A 17,919-nucleotide genomic window follows, 5' to 3' on the forward strand; every position below is an offset into this window, starting at 1 on the left:
TTTTCTTTAAAACTTTTTGCCCCTCTCAACCACCAATGTTACATTTAAAAAAAAAAAATTAATAATAATTCTCGCCAAACTGCATTCTCAGAACCTGCAGGCTCCAACTGTAAGGGGCTGTTCACACAGAGTTTTTTGCAGGCGGATTTTGACATGGAATCTGCCTGCAAAAAAAAAAATCCTCCCATTCACTTCAATGGGAACCGCTCACTTTTTTTTCCCGCTAATGGGGGAAAAAAAAGCAATGTGCCCTATTTTGCCACAGATTCCGCCGCCGAGTCAGCCACGGCGTGCACAGCTCAAGACTGACTCCAGAATAGGCCCATTCATTTGGGCCTAATCAGGAGCGGGATACCCATGCACCACATTGGCATCCTGTCGCGGCTAGCCGCGCAGAGAATTCACACAGCAGAAAAGGTTTCCGCCATGTGAACATGCCCTAATGTCTGCAGCTCGGCGCTCACTGCGCTACCCTGTTGCAGATATTATCACCCGAAGGCTGACTAATGGAGCATGGAGCTAATAGCTCTTGTTCTTTATTCTTGTTAAAGGGATATTCCCAATTTTTTTAGTTGAGTATAGAGCAGGTAATTGTATAAAATAAAAAAAGGGGTCCACTGATTTCATACTGAAACCGGTGGAGAGAAAAGTCTGATGTTAGACGGACTCGTACAGAGACTCCGTCACAGATGTGAGTGCAACTTCCCCACGCCCCTTTTAGAAAAGATTTCTCATATATTAGATGCACCCTAGGCAGAACTTGTGTCTGCACGCCGAGATCTGTGTCAATCTGTAGCTGATGTGAATTTGGGGAATAGTTTACACCAATAACCTAGCGTGACTATTTCTAAGTCTGTGCTCAAGCTCCCAGGCAAATGGCGAGAGCAGCACTAAACTGAAAAAAACTGTAATTTTTTGTTTTGTGCAAAAATGTTGCGACTTTTTCATGCCTTGTATGCCAGAAAACTGATATAGAAGGTGTAATAAATCTGCCCCAGTAATAACTTTCAATACAAACCAGATTGCAACAGATTGTATATGTATACACGATCATAAGCTCTTCAAACTTAGGACCTGTTTACACCTGTGTGATGGTTCCATCAGGTTTCCATTGCATTTTCTGGACAGAATAACGTTGTCTGTTCTGTTATTCTCATGGATCCGTTATAAGCTTATACCATATAGCACGGCTACAGGAGAAGACCAGTCCTTTGTCTCAACCACATGTCCATTCTGTCGTATTCGTCCTCTTCTGTATTTCTGGAGGAGTGATCCTCTCTAAGAACTTTTCTAAATGCAATTTTAGTTTTCTTGTATGTTTAGGATCCAGTACGTCCTGACTTTTGAGAACCGATGATACTTTTGCGATCGTCCTACATTGAATTGACATTTCTCAAGCTTTTGCCTACATTACATGTTCTGGACAGAGGAGACCTAAACATGTGGTCCTGGTGTGACAGCGTCAATCCCATTACTGTAGGATTGTCACGTTGTTTTTCCTACAATGTTCCCGTACGGTTTTATACACTTCATGCTGGTGAACGTGTGAGTCGTGGACATGTCTGACCTCTTTCCATTTGTCGGAATTCTTAAAGATCTTCACATCCTGTTAAACAGGTCATGTGTATAAAAATAGCTGGTAATCCAAACTTAAAGGGAGTGTGTCAGGTCCTTTATAGCCACTAAAGTAGTGACCGTGCTGGATAGGGGACTTAGGCTTATGCTCAAGCATACTTCTGAGGCCACAGCTAGAGTCAGGATTTCAGAGAAAAGACTTTGTTTAGATATGTAAATGGGGGTGTGAGTGCCCCGAGGGTGTTCCCTACCCTGACAAATGTTCCGGGTCTCACTAAAAAACCTCGCCCAATACCCACACACGGAGTAGTCTCACAGGTGTACAATACGTGTATGAAGACGCAGGTCACAGTACAGTATTTTCTGGAAACTAAAGGTGTATACGCAATATTTCAGTGCTGCTGATGATAACAATGCCAAATGCTGGAGATGTCATTCAAGGTGAAGGCCGGATTTACTGGCAAGACCTGTAACACTTGCTGAGCTTGGAACCAACCTTGAGGATCTTTGTGACAATTGAGTAGTGTCCGTGCCAAGGTACCGCAGCTCAGGTCCCACACACTTTAGATGGTACTACATAGTGGACAGAGCCCCTATTAATCGGTGGAGGTGCCAAGTGACCCACCTTCACTCGTTTATAGTGATGATCTATCCTGCAGATCAAAAGGCTGAGCAACCACTTTAAGGTTAGGTTCACACTGGTGCAGTTTTAATGCATTTTATGTCAAGCTAAGTCTGAGGCCCCACATTGCAGAAACACAGCTTTTTTTTGTTGCAGATTTTGCTGCAGTTTTTTTTTCCGCCAAAGACTGGCTACAAAAGGATTGGCTTTTGATTGAAAAAAACAAAAACAAACACCCCCAAGATCTGCAACCAGAAGTGCTCTGTACACTATAGGTCTGTAACATCGGGGAGGTGGATATAGAGTCAGAAATTAGTTACTGACCCCACTTCAAAATTAAAAGGATTGATTTTTAATGATAAAATACAATTATTAATATTGTATAATGAATTAGATACATAGTTTGCTACATATTTACTTCCATAAACATTCAAAAATGGCTTTTTTAAATTAAAGTACGACTGCTGATACTAGGTTCACACCTGCGCTTGGGTTTCCACTCTTCAGGTCCACTTGGTGACCCGCAGAACAGAAACCCAATCTGTTTAAAAAGTGGTTACCCATAGAAACCAGCAGACCCTATACACAATAATGGGGTCTGCAGGGGCAACACGGTGGCTCAGTGGTTAGCATTGCAGCACTTGAGTCCTGGGTTTGAATCCTACCAGGAACAACATCTGCAAGGAGTTTGTATGTTCTCCCCATGTTTGCGTGGATTTCCTCCCATACTCCAAAGACATACTGATAGGGTAAAATGTACATTGTGATCCCTATATGGGGCTCACAATCTACATAAAAATAATGGGGTCTGCTGGGTTAACAACCCAAAAAATGCAGAGAGAAAAGTTCTGTTTGCAGAGCTTTTTTCTCCACATTTTTCAAGTAGAATGTGGGACTGATTTCCCCAATATAGACTGAACACTGGTGTGGATCCAGCCTTATTTTTATCCTCTTTTATATAATAAGACCCTTTTTACATCTGGTCAGCTTTTATTATTTTGCTTTTAGTTGATATTGACCAGCAAACATATCCGATCCCTGTAGCCATTTCTATGACTGTAGCTGAGACGTAATGACTATATCTGATATATGCTCCTGTTTAGTTTCATGCTGCCGACAATAGAAAAGTCCTAGATGAGTCATTTCAGGTTCGGGAGCACCTGCAGAATACCCAGAACATCTTATATTATCTGTGTCAGGGTCAAGGGAGTAGAGACGAGCTCTGAAATGATAATATGCTTCTTACTGCACTTATAACTCCCCCAGTCCATCTTATGCATCACCTTTCACATTCTGTTTCTATGTTACCATTTTTTTTTCTTTTTACAGCTGTTCCAGTTGTCAGCCTCCTGCTTGTAGCTCCAATGCATTCCCTTTAATGATGGCAGACTCTGAACACAACCCCTCTACTAGTGGCTATAGGTAAGCAAACATTAGTTAGAACTCTTCAACTTTTCAATCTTCCAATTGCTGTTAAGGTCTGTGGTGCTTGATGTTTAAGGCTGAGGCCCCACGTTGTGGAAACAGGATTTTTGTTGCTCAAAAAACCGCAACAAAAGAAACTGTATTTGCACAATGTGGGGCCACAGCCTAAAGGGATATTCTCGTGAACATTTTTCAGCGTTTCAGATATTTTCTATGACCATCTTAGTGGTGACAGTCTTTTGACTTGATAGGTTACCAATGGCGGTGAGTGCAGGAACTTTCTATGGTCTGGTATTTGTTAGAAACCCAGCAATGATTCCCTTATTGTGGTCGGGTTATTTTCTCATACTTGTAATGTCTCTGCCTGATAAACTGTGCACAATTAGGAAATCAGGGCTGGATTACTGACGGGTCCCAGACCATCTAAAGTTCCTGAGATTATGGTCATATCCATTGGCAACTGATCAAGACAGCAGTTGTCACCATTAAGATGGTTAGAGAAAAATCAAAAAATCTGCAAAACTTTTATATTTGTGGGGAAACTCCTTTTAATCCTTGACTTAAACATCAGACCGCACCATAAATGACTTCTATCCTTTCCTGCTGTAGCCGTGTCCTCAGCATTTATTGTTTCTGTAGCAGTGAGCAGCCTGCAAAAGCCAAGACACAGAAGGAATTGCTGAAGATACTTAAAGAACTACGATCTTATCTACCACCCGAGAAGCGGCTGAGAGGCAAGTCGAGCACAACGGCTTCATTACGTTATGCCCTGCACTGCATCCAGCAGGTCAAAGGTAAGGCAGCTTGGCACAATTCTTCACATATGTACTGCATTTTTGGAGAACATGAAACTTAACCGAAATTGTGCGACTCCAAGCTCGAGATCAGTCCCTCATTGCTATATTGTGATGATAGGAAGGGGTGGTCTGACTTATTGTTACCGCCATATTGCTTCCTAGTTATTGATAGAGCATTGCTATGTCTAACATTTTCTGCCTGTAGTGATAAAGCTTCAGTATAACCCTGTTTGCACTACATCGGTGTGGTGTAATAGCTGTCATTTTAAAGAGAAATTGGCCATTGTTAGCCATTATAATATATATATTTTATTATTTTTTATTTTTTACATAATTTCTGTATTTATGCCCATTCCATTGTACCGAGCTGATATGTATGTATTATTTTGTTCTGCAGCAAATGAGGAATATTATCAACTGCTGATGGTGAATGATGAGCACCCCTACGGCCAGGATCTGTCATGCTACATGGTGCAGGAGATCGCCAGCATCACCTCAGAGTTCACAAAGAATAACATGGTGAGAACGTGCTTTTGTCTTGATAAAGTCTTTGTTCTTGATACCTGTGGGTTTAAAGGGATCCTCACACTAAGTTTGGGGCCACTACACCACCAGTTTGTTGTTGGCTTTCAGCACGTACCTATGTCAAAAAGAGCATATTTGAAGATTTGGCGGTAAAGAAAGTAGTTACAGATTAGCAAAGATGAGTCCAGCAGCAATGACCACATGCAGATTGTGCAGATAAGGCCCATGACTGTATAGTGCACTGCAGGGTGTAGCAAAGCGTACTACCCTCAGCTTCATCGGTGCAATGCACATGCTCTTAAAGGGCTATTCTGGTCTAAAAGTTACCCCCATCCACTGCACTGTTGGGGCCCCTATCAATCATGAGAACTGGGCTGCTTAAATGGAGTGGGTGATTGCGAAACCATTTCAGTGTTCGGTTCTTCTAGTAAATTACTCTGCGCCATTGTAAAAAAACGAATTTCTAAGCTCCTGTAGACCACTATTAGATGAGGGAGTTAAAAGAGATATGGCATGAAAATCCTGTTACAGTATGTGGTGTGGGAAAGATTGGAATGAGAATAATGTGGAAAAAGTGATGAGCGTCTGCAGTCTCCTTGCTTGTGTTGGCTGTGGCCATGGCTGGATTGCTCTTAATGTTCTGCATTGCTTTATACACAGGATGTATTTGCGGTGGCAGTCTCCCTAGTTACCGGGCGGATTCTTTACATTTCGGAGCAGGCCTCGCTGGTCCTACGCTGCAGTGCAGACCTGTTCTCCCAGGTCCGATTTGTGGAGCTCCTTGCACCGCAGGATGTCAGTGTGTTTTACAGCTCAACGACTCCCTACAGACTGCCCTCATGGAGTATGTGCAATGGGACTGGTAAGAAATGGAAATATGAAACTGTTATATGGAAAGTTACCTCCATTCCTCGAGTGAAAAAATGTTCCCTGCAATTGAACTTCCACACAGGGGAATTTCAGACATGAACAATGAAACTCTTCAGCCGCTAGATCTGTAATCCCTGATAGATGTCTATATCATATAGTTTGCTATGGTAATGAAAACTATTCATTCCCTACTATGGAAATGTGGAGCAGGAGCACATATTTATGGTTAAAGGGATTATCCTATGAAATAAGTGATAACTGTACGATTGCAGGGAGTCTGACCCCTCTGATCATTAAAAGGGGAGTACGGAGCCCCTAGTCCACTGGCCACATATGTGTATTACTGCATCATTTATATTATGTTAGAACATAAGGAGATAGCAGAGTTTATGTGGGACTGCTGCTCCATTCAGACTTAAAGGGGTTGGCCACTGTCAGATCAATATTGACAAACAAATGTACAATAGAAAGATATACAATTTTCCAATATACTTTCTGTATCAATTCCTCTCTGTTTTCTAGATTTCGGCTTGCTGTCATTCATTTTGTTACTTCTAGAGGATAAAACTCTGACCTTAGTCGTGTGATTTACAGTCCATGGTCATGTGATGAGCACACAGGTGCACAGCTCGTTACCAGGCAGATGTCTGATTACTGTGCTGTGACTATAACGAGCTGTGCACCTGTGTGCTCATCACATGACCATGGACTGTAAATCACACGACTAAGGTCAGAGTTTTATCCTCTAGAAGTAACAAAATGAATGACAGCAAGCCGAAATCTAGAAAACAGAGAGGAATTGATACAGAAAGTATATTGGAAAATTGTATATCTTTCTATTGTACATTTGTTTGCCAGTATTGGTCTGAAAGTGGCCAACCCCTTTAAGACCACTATTCTAGCAATCCATGACCCCATCCCCTAGTGATTGTGACGTTATCACAATCCCCCCCAAACCTTGATTCGGTTGATAGTGTATTCACTATTTTAGTAGCATTTGCTGTCATTTCCAATAATAACATCTCGGTCGGTTCTCCTCTTAGTTTGCTGCTTTCCTAAAAATAGTTTCAAAACTAATTCTGAATACTTATCTTACGCTGGGTTCACATCAGCGTTCGGCACTCCGTATTAGGTTTCCGTCTTCTGCTGGCAGAAGACGGAAACCTGTCATGCCGAGTCCGGCCGTGAGTGCCGGTGAGCGTTTTGAGCTCTCCACAGCGAAACCGTTTTATTTCAAACTGGACACAGAGCTCTGCATGTCCGACTCTGTGTCCAGTTAAAAAAAAAAAACGGTTTCGCCGCAGAGAGCATAAAACACTCACCGGCGCTCATGGCCAGATACTTTTCAAACCCATTCAAATGAATGGGTTTGAAAGATGCCGACAGGTTTCCGTCTCCTGCCCTGTTTTGTGCAGGTAACAGAAACATGCAGAGCTGAGTCCCGGGCGCAGATGTGAACGTGCCCTGACCATGACCTACTGAGACTACGTCCACTAAATATTTCCCATTAATGCAGGTGACGTGGCAGATTTGTTTCTTATGTGATTGCAGCTGCCGGCCGCTGGCACCGTACCCACATGCTGTTGGTGGGTTTTTCAAGCGGTGTTAACTAGCCACATGGTTACCAGTATTAATAATGGCAAATGCCCTGCAGTTATGTGAGTAAAACAATGTTAGCCACAGCCATTTTTTTATTTTAGTTTTACACTCTCCATAACTTTATTTTCAGCGGGCACTGATCTTGTCCATTTCCACTGAGTTTCTGCTATATAATACAGCGGAGACCTGGTATCTGTAGTGACCACGCCGCTCCTCAGTGGTTGCCATTTTTAAAGACTCCACATCCGCTGTATTAGTATGATGGATGTTGAGAAAGTGTTAACTGTAAAACAGGACAACTAGTTAACACTGTCCTTGAAAACCCCACTGATAGTAAATGGTTTCAGCCATATGCAGCTGCTGGTGCTTGAGAACCTGGTCCCATGAAGAGCGACACGTGTGTTACAGCAATCTGTTCTTAAAGAGGACCTATTGCCTGTTCTGAAAAGCCCAATGACTTATATTATCTGATAGGTGCTGTCATTTTGAGTAATTTGATGTTTGTTTATTTTTTTTCTTTTAAATCTATATCTGTTCAGCCATTTCAAAGGTTTAAGTCCTTCTAGTGCTGATGCATACTGGGGTGTAATAGCCAAGTGGTCTTAAAGGGGTTGTCCAAGATTTGAGATTTTATGTGCTATCCTTAGGATAGGCCATAAATATCTGATCTGTCCCATACAGCTGATCATCTGTATGTTGAATGCCTTCACTATGTACAACACAGGGCTGAAAATTGATAGCGCCGGTCCCCGTATAATGGTTTGCTGCCATGCAGCCATTCTGGTTCCTTTGAAGTCAATGGGAGCTCAGCTTAAATACTGACACTCAGCCACTACACCAAGCACAGAGCCAAATGCTTCTGTCCCTGTGTTGTGTATAACACAATTTTCTACACCAAGGTCCAATTCTCCCACAACCTTTTGAAAGGTTATTCTTGTTTACAGCCCCTCAACCTGGCAACCTACCAATGTGAAGTTGACTTACATTAGCGGCTCTGCGCTAAGCCATGTAGATTGTGCTGGGCCTTATAAAGGTGGTTGGGAGGTTTATTACTTGAGGTTGCTAGAACAGATGATCTGTAAATAAGTCATTCGTATGAAAATTTGATTTGAGACCAGAAAACCCCTTTAAGTGTCTATTTTTCAGTCCATAATTGTCACCAGAGTGTTTTCAGAGATGTGATAAATTAGGATCCCTGCACCATTTCTGGTGGGCTTGTAGAAGTGCTCAGAGACTGAGAAAACATACTGCTTGGGACCAGTGCGTCTTCTAAGACCCCTGAATATTCTGCTTGGTAGAAAACTAATAGGAAATGGTCAAATCAGATCGGCACATGGCCCGCACTGGTTCCAGAACTTCACTCACATCATGGGATCCTTTTATCTTTGGGGAAAATAATATCTTAAAACTGCAGCCAGCATAGTATGACACGTATTATTTTTATTATTATGATTATTATTATTATTGATTTTATTTTTATTACTTTATCTTAATTTTCTACAAGAAACAACAACAGTCATGTGTGCAGGACTTTTTATCTTGTTTTTGACAAAGCCTCCATCTTGTTTTTAACAGTACATTGAATGATGACTGATGCAGACAGAATGTGTCCCATCTGCATCTGTCATTATGTTGGCTTTTATAGCTTTTCAGTCCATTGCTCTGATCTTATGGCTGATCAGAGCAATGGAATAAAAGAACACAAAGCAGCCTTGGCACTCTCTTGTGCTGTTCTTCAGCTATTCTTCCTAGAAACTATTACTCTTGATGACTAATGCTGACACTCGAGGGAATGAGTATATGGTGTTATCTTGTACAGGGACACACACCCTGCCCTCACTTGTAAAATCTAGTTTATTCATACATTTCTAGGAGGAATAACAAAGGACACAACACAGTTATAAGACAAGATGCTCCAGGAGTTTTATTTCTTGAAGAATACAAGTATTTACTATAAAAGACTTCTCACATGTCATATGTCGGCACAGCTCAGCAGTAGTTGGAGGTGGCTGACGTCTTTCTTTGTCACTTGCATAGTAAAGGTCATCTACATGTTGCGTCGCTCAATTAAAGAGAGTCTGTTTACAAGCTAATCGATCTCATGCCAGCCAGTGCACATTGTACTGAGCGTTGCACCATTTCCACATAAATGTGCCTTTATAAATGTGCATGCCTCCCAAACATCCCGGATTCCAGGTACTGTCCTGGATGGCAGAAGAGATGTCCCAACTTCAGCTGAACTGGGGCCAGAGGAGCTTCCCCGTTCGGCCCCTGCCTCGTGCTCCCAATGCCTTGTTAGCAGGAGGTGCAATGTAGTGATGTGATGTCATTTACACCTGCTGCTCTCTGAAGCCACCTGCCGTGGTGTCCGATGGACTGCAGGGGAACGGGGCGAGTTAAGTATAAGGTTAATGGATAATACTGAGAGGGTTAAAGGAGGGGGACAAATATATACCCACATACTGTGGGAGCACCAGGAGGAGGACATTGTAATGTGAAAACATATTCAAGGCTTCCTATACAAAAATTTCCCACAATATGCGTGCAAGGTCTCGGTCTCCAGTTTTTATCTCCGCCAATAACCCTGCCCAGCACCAGACTCCTTTTTATTGATTTCCTCTTGCCAGGCTTTGACTATTCCACTGATCACAAAGTTCCCTACCTGACACCTGACGCCCCTTCAATTCCTGAAGCTGTCTGTGTCACCCAGGACTGTACTGCGCATGCGCTGGCCAGGTAAAGGCCAGTTATCATTGTAATGGTCAGTGCGTGGCAGAGAATGATAATCGAGTGATGCTGGGGAGGGTTTTTGTCCCTATTGCATTGAAACTCATTTTTCCATATTTGTCAAAACTGCATTTTTGTGAAAAAGCTGGACTATGTTGTGGTAAGATGTGACTGGTTTGTACTCGATTTAATGTACAGACTCCTTGGAAATTGCAACCTTATAATACAACTCTTTCTCTTTTATCAGATTCAGGAAATCTGGATGGTTTGGAAGAAAAGTCGTTTTATTGCCGTATCGGGTAAGTTGAAGGTTGACTTATTTACAGTCGTTCTCTGTATTGAGGGCCACTTTGGCTGCACATTGGTTTTATTGTCTTAAAAAGATGTAGAAACCCCTATAATGTAGACCAAGGGGTAAGGCAAACCAGATATGGAGAGGATGGAGGCGAACCATCAAACAGCCAGAATGATGGGGTATACTAGTGAGAAGCATACAGCAGCTGGGCATATACATTCTGCAGAAGCCAAACAGACCAGGTTTGTTAACAAAAACCTATCACAAAATTGACTACCTTTTTTTTTTTTTTTTTTTTTTTTTTTTTTTTTTTAACTAGTTTTTATGGAAAATTTTTATAAAATACAGAACAACAAAACAAAATCAAATATAGAGTAAACAAGGAAGAGGTGGTATATACATAACTGAACAGTCATTAATGATATACATAGCTCAAGTTGGGGAGTGGGGGTTACAAGGGAAGGAGGTGAAGGGAAGGAGTCAGAGACTGTCTAGAGCGCAATATGCGTCCCAGGGTGACCGTACAGCATGAAAGGCCTCTAAAGTGTGGTTGAGCAAGGCCATCAGATTCTCCATACTACGGACATATTTTACACGCGCAATAAGATCCAGGCCGGAGGGAGGGGAAGCCCTCCTCCAATGGAGAGCAAGTGTTTTGGCAACAGTATACATGTAAAGGAACAATTTAGAAGTCTGCTTACCTAGATGTGTAGGAGGGAGGTTGAGCAGATAGGTGAAAGGATCTAGGGGAACCCCTTGAACAAAAAGGGCATCAGTAAGAGTTTTAACTTCTAGCCAGAAGGGACGAATTCCCGGACAGTCCCAGAAAATGTGACACAAGGTACCCACCCCAGCCCGACAACGCCAACAATGGGAAGGAATGCTAGGATTAAGGGAGTGAAGTAAGGCAGGGGTGTAGTACCGATGCATAAGCAATTTGTATTGGGTCTCGCGTAATGTAATACATGTAGAGGACGTAGCCACACGGGACTGCCACTGTCCAAGTGAGTTCTGCCTTTTCAGCGCCCCAGACCACCTATCCATATACTTATGAGAGAGGGAGCTCCGTCCCCCAGGGAAAGAAAGGAGCCTTTAAATGCCAGATGTCAGGCCCGCTGTGGAGGTGCCCGCCCGACAAATCCTTTCAAAGGCAGTGGGTAAGGAAACCTTCAGGGAACCAAACTGGGTTGACCTAAAATGAACAATTTTCTGGTAATGAAACCACTCAGAAGTAGACTAGTGTAGGACAGAAGTAAAATAATCAAATGGTCTGCACTCCAAGGTCAACGGATCAACCAAGTCGACAATATGAAAAAGGCCCAGTTTACTCCAAGGCCGTACCATTGCCAATGTAAGTCCCCTTGGGAGGAGAGAATTATACAAAAAGGAAACCATAGAAGAACACGGGGATGCCAAGGGAAAGAGTTTGGAGCAGGTGACCCAGATAGCTCGCATAAAGCGAATAGGCCCTAAGAGAGGAGTGGGAAGGAAGGGGAGAAGAACGGGACCACAGAAACGCATTAGGATGGATCGGAGCCAGTTAAAGTTTCTTAATCTCAACCCATTTCGTGTAGGCCTGTGGAACCGCCCAAAATGGGATGCAACGCAGGTGTGAGGCCCAATAATAATGCAAGATGCGTGGAACCGCCAACCCCCCTTTCCTGAGAGCATCACTGAGCGAGGAATACGATGGCACTTGCCTTCCAGATGAACTGAAAGATCTTTTTTTTTTTGGAGGGCGCGTAATTCCACGCGAGGAACAGCCAGTGGGAGCGTGTCAAAAGAGTAGAGAAGCTTCGGGAGGAGGGTTATTTTGACAGTCGTAATACAACCTATGAGAGAAATATGCAGAGGGTGTCACTTATCTGAGAGAGCACGCAATTCACTAAACAGACTGGGATAATTAACCGAATGAAGAGTAGAGTAGGAGGGGGACAGCTGGATCCCCAAATAGCTAAGGGAGCGTTTCCTCCATTGGAAATCAAAGTTGATCCGGAGTAGCTGCAGAGTAGCATTAGGAATGTTAAGGGGAAGGGCCTCAGTCTTAGGAGGGTTAACTTTAGAGCCAGAAAGATCACCATGTTTTTAGGACCTGGAGAAGGTTGGGACAAAATTGACTTCTATCCTAAAAGGCATGCAGAAAAAAACCAAATGATCTGAAGGTGCCCATAACCTTGTACATTTTAGCTATTTTTCACGTTTTGCTAGGATGCATCTGTTAACCTGACTTGCATTTCTTATCGTGATCGTGTAATGAAATTCTGCTCATATACTGCTCCTGGAGGAAATGAGTTATAAGAAAATGATCTGCAATCTCCAGATACTTGTTATTACTGTGCGGTGGGGGGGGGGGTCTGTGCTCTGTATGCCAGTAAATCCCCCATGCTGTTCTACTAGTGAGAGATACCATAATCCACTCGTAATTCTCTCCCTGTGGATTCACTGTCGGCTCAGCTCTGACAACTGGAATTCAGTCATTGTATAATTTTGATCAATTAGAAATTGAATTAGGGTGAGGTCACACAAACATGGCGACTATTGGCCGTGTTGTCCACAGGTCTGTCATTCAGGGATCCATTCACATCAATAGGTAAATCGGCTTTGTGAGAATGGACCAGTGGAAACCATCCAGGAAAAAAATAGAACATGTCCAATGTTTTTTTTTTGCTATGGACAACTACAGCTGAAAACTGAATTGTGTGAATACAGCCCTAGACGAAGCCGATCAGTGTGAAGCTTCAATGCGGCACAGGTCTTGTGGTTCACATTGCGAACCATCTGCAAAGCTGTGCGGTCAATAACAGGAGATCAAATGGGTACACTTTTGCACCAATGTTATCCATCAGATCCGTGACTGCAGATTGAATGACCAAACTTTAACTAGGGATCTATTTTGCAGTCGTGACAAGATTTGCTTGTGTGTAATGGCCAAAAAAAATTATGCTTAGATTGGGTTCAAACCATGTTTTGCTCCCCAGTCTGTATTCTGTTGTGGGTATATGCTTGGATTCCCAAAAAGCAGTATTTAGAAATCTACCTCAATAGATTAATTCACACTTGTGCTTTATGCAGCTTTTATGTCTGCTAGAATCTGTTGCGGCATACTCCTGGAAACCGTTTATGGAAAGTCAGATGTATACCATCCACTGAAATCCCATAGTTAGATACTGGTCTTATAGTCTATGGGTTGTATCTGGTATTGCAGCTCAATTTCATTGAAGTTAACGGCGCTGCACTGTAATACCTAGCACAACCTGTGGACAAGTGTGGTGCTGTTTTGGAAAGCCATGTATTTTTAATGTTTTAGTTCTGGGCATCCTCTTTTGATTGAACCTTGTTCTAGTGCTCGGTAGCTGTTGCTTTATTGCCCCCCATATTACTGGTACTACAGCAGAACTGCAGACCGTATGAATCCATTGTGCAGCGAGCAATAGATATGAATGTGGGTGGCTCATTGAGGTTTTCACAGGAGCATGGAGATTAGGAAGCGTCACTTTCGCACCACGCTCTGTGTTGCTACGCTACAGCCTTGATCATAACTGGTCTGCAATGAACAGCAGAGCTAAGGAGGGATTCATGAGGGAATCCAAACGACTTTCTGCTAAATCCTTAAAATTGTAGACTCTGCTTTCAGTACTGGATAACCATTCTACGTGCATGTCCCAAAGGAGATGTCTGAGGCTGGGTTCACATCTGCAATGTATTTGGAGACTCCATAGCCGCGACTGCTGAAAATCGCTAGACAAAATAACGCAAGTCCGCCTTTTGGTCCAGCGGTTTCAGCTTACAACAATGGACGTCAGATGGATGTTTTAGTGGTTTGTATGTCCATTGTTCTGGTCCTCTGAAGGTCCAGAATAATGGACACCTGGGTGCAGGTGTGAACATGGCCCAAGACACAATTTAAAAACAGAATGATCTTAATAAAAAAAAAATAAATAAATAAAACCACAATACTGTGCAACAGTAGGAAAAAATGCTGCAAAAGTTAAAATGCTTTAAAAAAATAGAAGTGTTAATAGTTTATTTTTGTCAATGAAAATGTAAGACCCAAGTGCAGAGTGTCTGTAAAGAGAATTGTAAATCCCATCAATATTTGGTGTGACTGCCCTTTGGAGGAGAAGTCCTGGAAGGGACAATATGGCTCCTACGTTGGCCACAAATCTCCTTGGTTTGCTTTGTAGATAATAGTTTGAGTTTTAGGTTTTCCAGGACATAGGACAGGCCATCAATAACAGACTGCTGCAGGTCCTCACATTGAGCTTCTGTCTGTGCATGGCCGTGCGCTGTGGCCTCTTCATTACTAGGCACAGTGCTGTCCATTCTGTAGTGGCTGAGTCTGGTACTACACATGACTGTCTTTTTCAGTACGAGGCAGAGCAGCTAATAAATGGTCGGTGCTGTTCATAATAGACAACGAAAGCACAGTGGTACCCACTTGTTCACCACCACCCCATTAAACTGCTTATCCATGGTGGTGCTGATAGTCTCACCCTCACCAATCTGATACTGCTCACCTAGCCTAAGGATAGGCTGTTAATATTAGCATCCCTTTAGTGTCTAAGATGATAATCAGGGCGGTGCTGCTTGTCATTTCTAGGTCAAACACTTACAAATGACATGTTGTGCTGCTGTGCGGTTTTTATAGAAGCTGCTCTGGGAAGATTTCCAAGAACTACTATATTACTGTAAGGACAAAAAAAAAGCGTTCAACCTCACGGCGTATTACAGCTTGTTTTGCTGCGGTTTTTTACGGTCTAGGTTCCTGCCACACCTTAAGTGGATGTACCCTCATACACTCCCAAACCAGTCTGGCTGCCAAAAAGTTACATAAAATCTTTTTTTCTTCTTCTGTGATTCTTAAGAGAAGTCTAATGACTTAATTTACTTAGCTGCATCCCCAGAGGGCGGCTCTGAGAATCCGGTCAACGCCACAATTATTAACTCCTCGTGAGCCTACACAAGGTCAGAGTAAAGCAGCTGTTTCAACCTTCTCAGTGGTCAGTGAGACACATTTTCGCCATAAGTTGCATCTTATCATGTGGCAAGTCTAAAAAGTCATAGGGGAGAGGTGCGTGCCTCCTAATACATTTGGTGCAAACCTCTCCTCCACATTGACTGGAAATTGCCAGGTCATTAAAGCATTGCGGGGGGGGGGGGGGGGGGGGGGGGGCAGCTTTCTCATTTCCAGATTGTATAGAAGTCTTATATGTCTGATAGGTGCAGGTCACACCAACCTGTAACTGTCTGTTTTCTCCCGCTTATGTTATAGAGGTGGCCACGCACACAGCTTTCTCCATTGACTTCTGCGGGAGTTATGAAAACAGTACTCGCATAAAAGCCAATGGAGAAACCTTTGCATATGACCGGCCACATTTCCATCTACAGAGGCTACAGGACAAAGTTTTCTAACCCCCATCTTTGAGATTGGTTTGCCACCTATGGTAACAGTACCTATCTGTAATGTATTTATGGCATATCCTAGGCATGTGCTACAAATGTCTGACATGGGGAAACTGCATTAAAGGGTGTCTCTCTCCAGGAAACCCAGTATCATAGCAGCCACGGTGCAAAGTAGGCGATTTGCTACTGTGCACCATCATACCTTAGTATAGCAGATGCACCACCATCCTCGAAAAAGCCTGTTTTAGAAATATGCAAATCAGCCTTAAAGGGGTATTCCCATGACGCTTGTTCACTAACCTGCAGGCTGTTGTGCTCTCTTCACTTCCTGTTTTTCTCAGCACATTGGTGGGCGGGGTTTCACTAGCACGGGATTGGTTGTAAATGAATTACCACAGTGTGAAGCTGATGTAGCAGAGCTGGATTTGAGTGAGTTTGCATTACATACAGAGGTAACAGGACTCCCTATCTCAGCCCTTATCAGCCAAATCCAATTAAACTGACTGATAAGAGCTAAGAAATCCCTTAGCTCTGGGAAGCTCCACTACTTAAAAGACACAAACAGCTCAGAGCTTCTCCCAGCCCCCCCCCCTGAGAGCAGGCAGCTACATCACTTGACAAATGAGCAGATAATCCCAAGGGCCATAGAAACGGAGTGTAGACAATGAAGTGAATAAATTAAGATAGCGACCAAACAAAGCAGTTTTGATAAAGCAATGCATTTAGGAAAAGAAATCCACATAAACTAGCAGTATAGATAGGATCCTTATGATGGGACAACCCCTTTAAGGAGAGTCTGTCACCTAGTTTGGCCATGTTAAACCAATCCCATTGTCACATTGCTCAGGCTGAACTGTATGTCTAGCTTTTTCCCCTTTCCTTTTTCGAGGCTCTGTTCCCATGAGGTTCATTTATTTCTGAATATGCAAATGAACAGTTTTGAGGGCGTCAGTATTGTTGTCATTGCTCGCAAAGGGAAGGTGTGAAAAAGCTATTGATTCAGATTGGTTTAATATGGCCGGACCTTATGACAGACTCTCATGACCAAGCCTCTGTACTTCAAACCTGAATAGTGAACCCTTGGAGGCCCCGACCTCTCCCCCTGCACTTGTCCCTTATTTGCGTATTTATAAAAACCTCTTTATGAAGGAAATGGTGCATCTAGTGGCCTATATAAGGGTGCGATGGTGCTCGGCATAATGGCCCCTACTCTACGCTGTGGCTGGTTGGTTATATAATGTTTTCGGCTGTTTACATTGACTGCCGCGTAAACAAGAATGACACACAAATGTCATGAATGAGCTTCCAGAATTTTCCTCTGACTCATGAATGACTTGGCCGCCTGTCTGAACAATGGCTGCTTGCAGGCAGCCGATCAATGTACTATAGAAGGGTCGCCTGCAGTCACATGATGTTGGCGGCGCTAATCCCAGAATTATCACTGTGAGTTTAATACATAGAAGAAACAATTCGATTCTGTCTGATGTTTTGCATAATAAATGAGGATGCAGAAAAAAAATATGCAGAGAACGTTCTAGCGCTTAGTCATCTGTGTGGGGGGAATGAGGTTACCAGGGCACAATACACAAGCCGAGAAATCTCCTATTCTTACGTAGACCAGTCATAGATGAAAGGATCGGTATCTAAGGGCTTTCCTGACTCCATTTCTGCAATTAATAGGTTTTACATACAGAATGCAGCAATAAACTGATTATTTATTTTTTTATGGAAAAATAACAATTTGATTCCCTGCTTGAAAAACAAAAACCTAAGCCCTTTTGGTAAAGGTTCTGACCATTAAAATGATTTTGGCCAGCGTTCCCCATGACAGCTATTGTTAGTAATATTTGCTAAGACCTCGTGTAACAGACACAACCCTTGCCAGTGTAAAGCGAATCTGTCATAAGAATATGGTGTCCTATGTGTCCTATGTATGTCAGGGCAGCATATTGTAGTGACAAGTCCACTAGAAGGGTCACTAAAAATATTGTGCAGAAAAAATACACTGGACACAGGCTGATACATCAGTGGCTGTGTCCAGTAATGTAATGTAGCCCCTTGTTCATTCTGGTATTCAGTGG

The 17,919-nt window shown here is 42.8% G+C and overlaps 1 protein-coding gene across 4 annotated transcripts in view; it reads left to right on the forward strand.

The window, feature by feature from the left end:
- Positions 1-17,919, forward strand: part of PER2 (period circadian regulator 2) — a 57,356-nt gene that overhangs the window by 15,362 nt on the left and 24,075 nt on the right. For 3 of the 4 annotated variants that reach the window (XM_075268984.1, XM_075268981.1, XM_075268982.1), the window contains exons 3-7: positions 3,527-3,619; positions 4,262-4,416; positions 4,817-4,938; positions 5,605-5,806; positions 10,388-10,439. In XM_075268984.1, the coding sequence (XP_075125085.1) occupies positions 3,527-3,619; positions 4,262-4,416; positions 4,817-4,938; positions 5,605-5,806; positions 10,388-10,439 (624 nt within the window). The remainder of the gene's footprint in view (positions 1-3,526; positions 3,620-4,261; positions 4,417-4,816; positions 4,939-5,604; positions 5,807-10,387; positions 10,440-17,919) is intronic. The other variant, XM_075268983.1, reaches the window with a different exon arrangement.

The sequence above is a fragment of the Leptodactylus fuscus genome, chromosome 3 (genome assembly GCF_031893055.1).
Source record: "Leptodactylus fuscus isolate aLepFus1 chromosome 3, aLepFus1.hap2, whole genome shotgun sequence".
Taxonomy (NCBI): Eukaryota; Metazoa; Chordata; class Amphibia; order Anura; family Leptodactylidae; genus Leptodactylus; species Leptodactylus fuscus.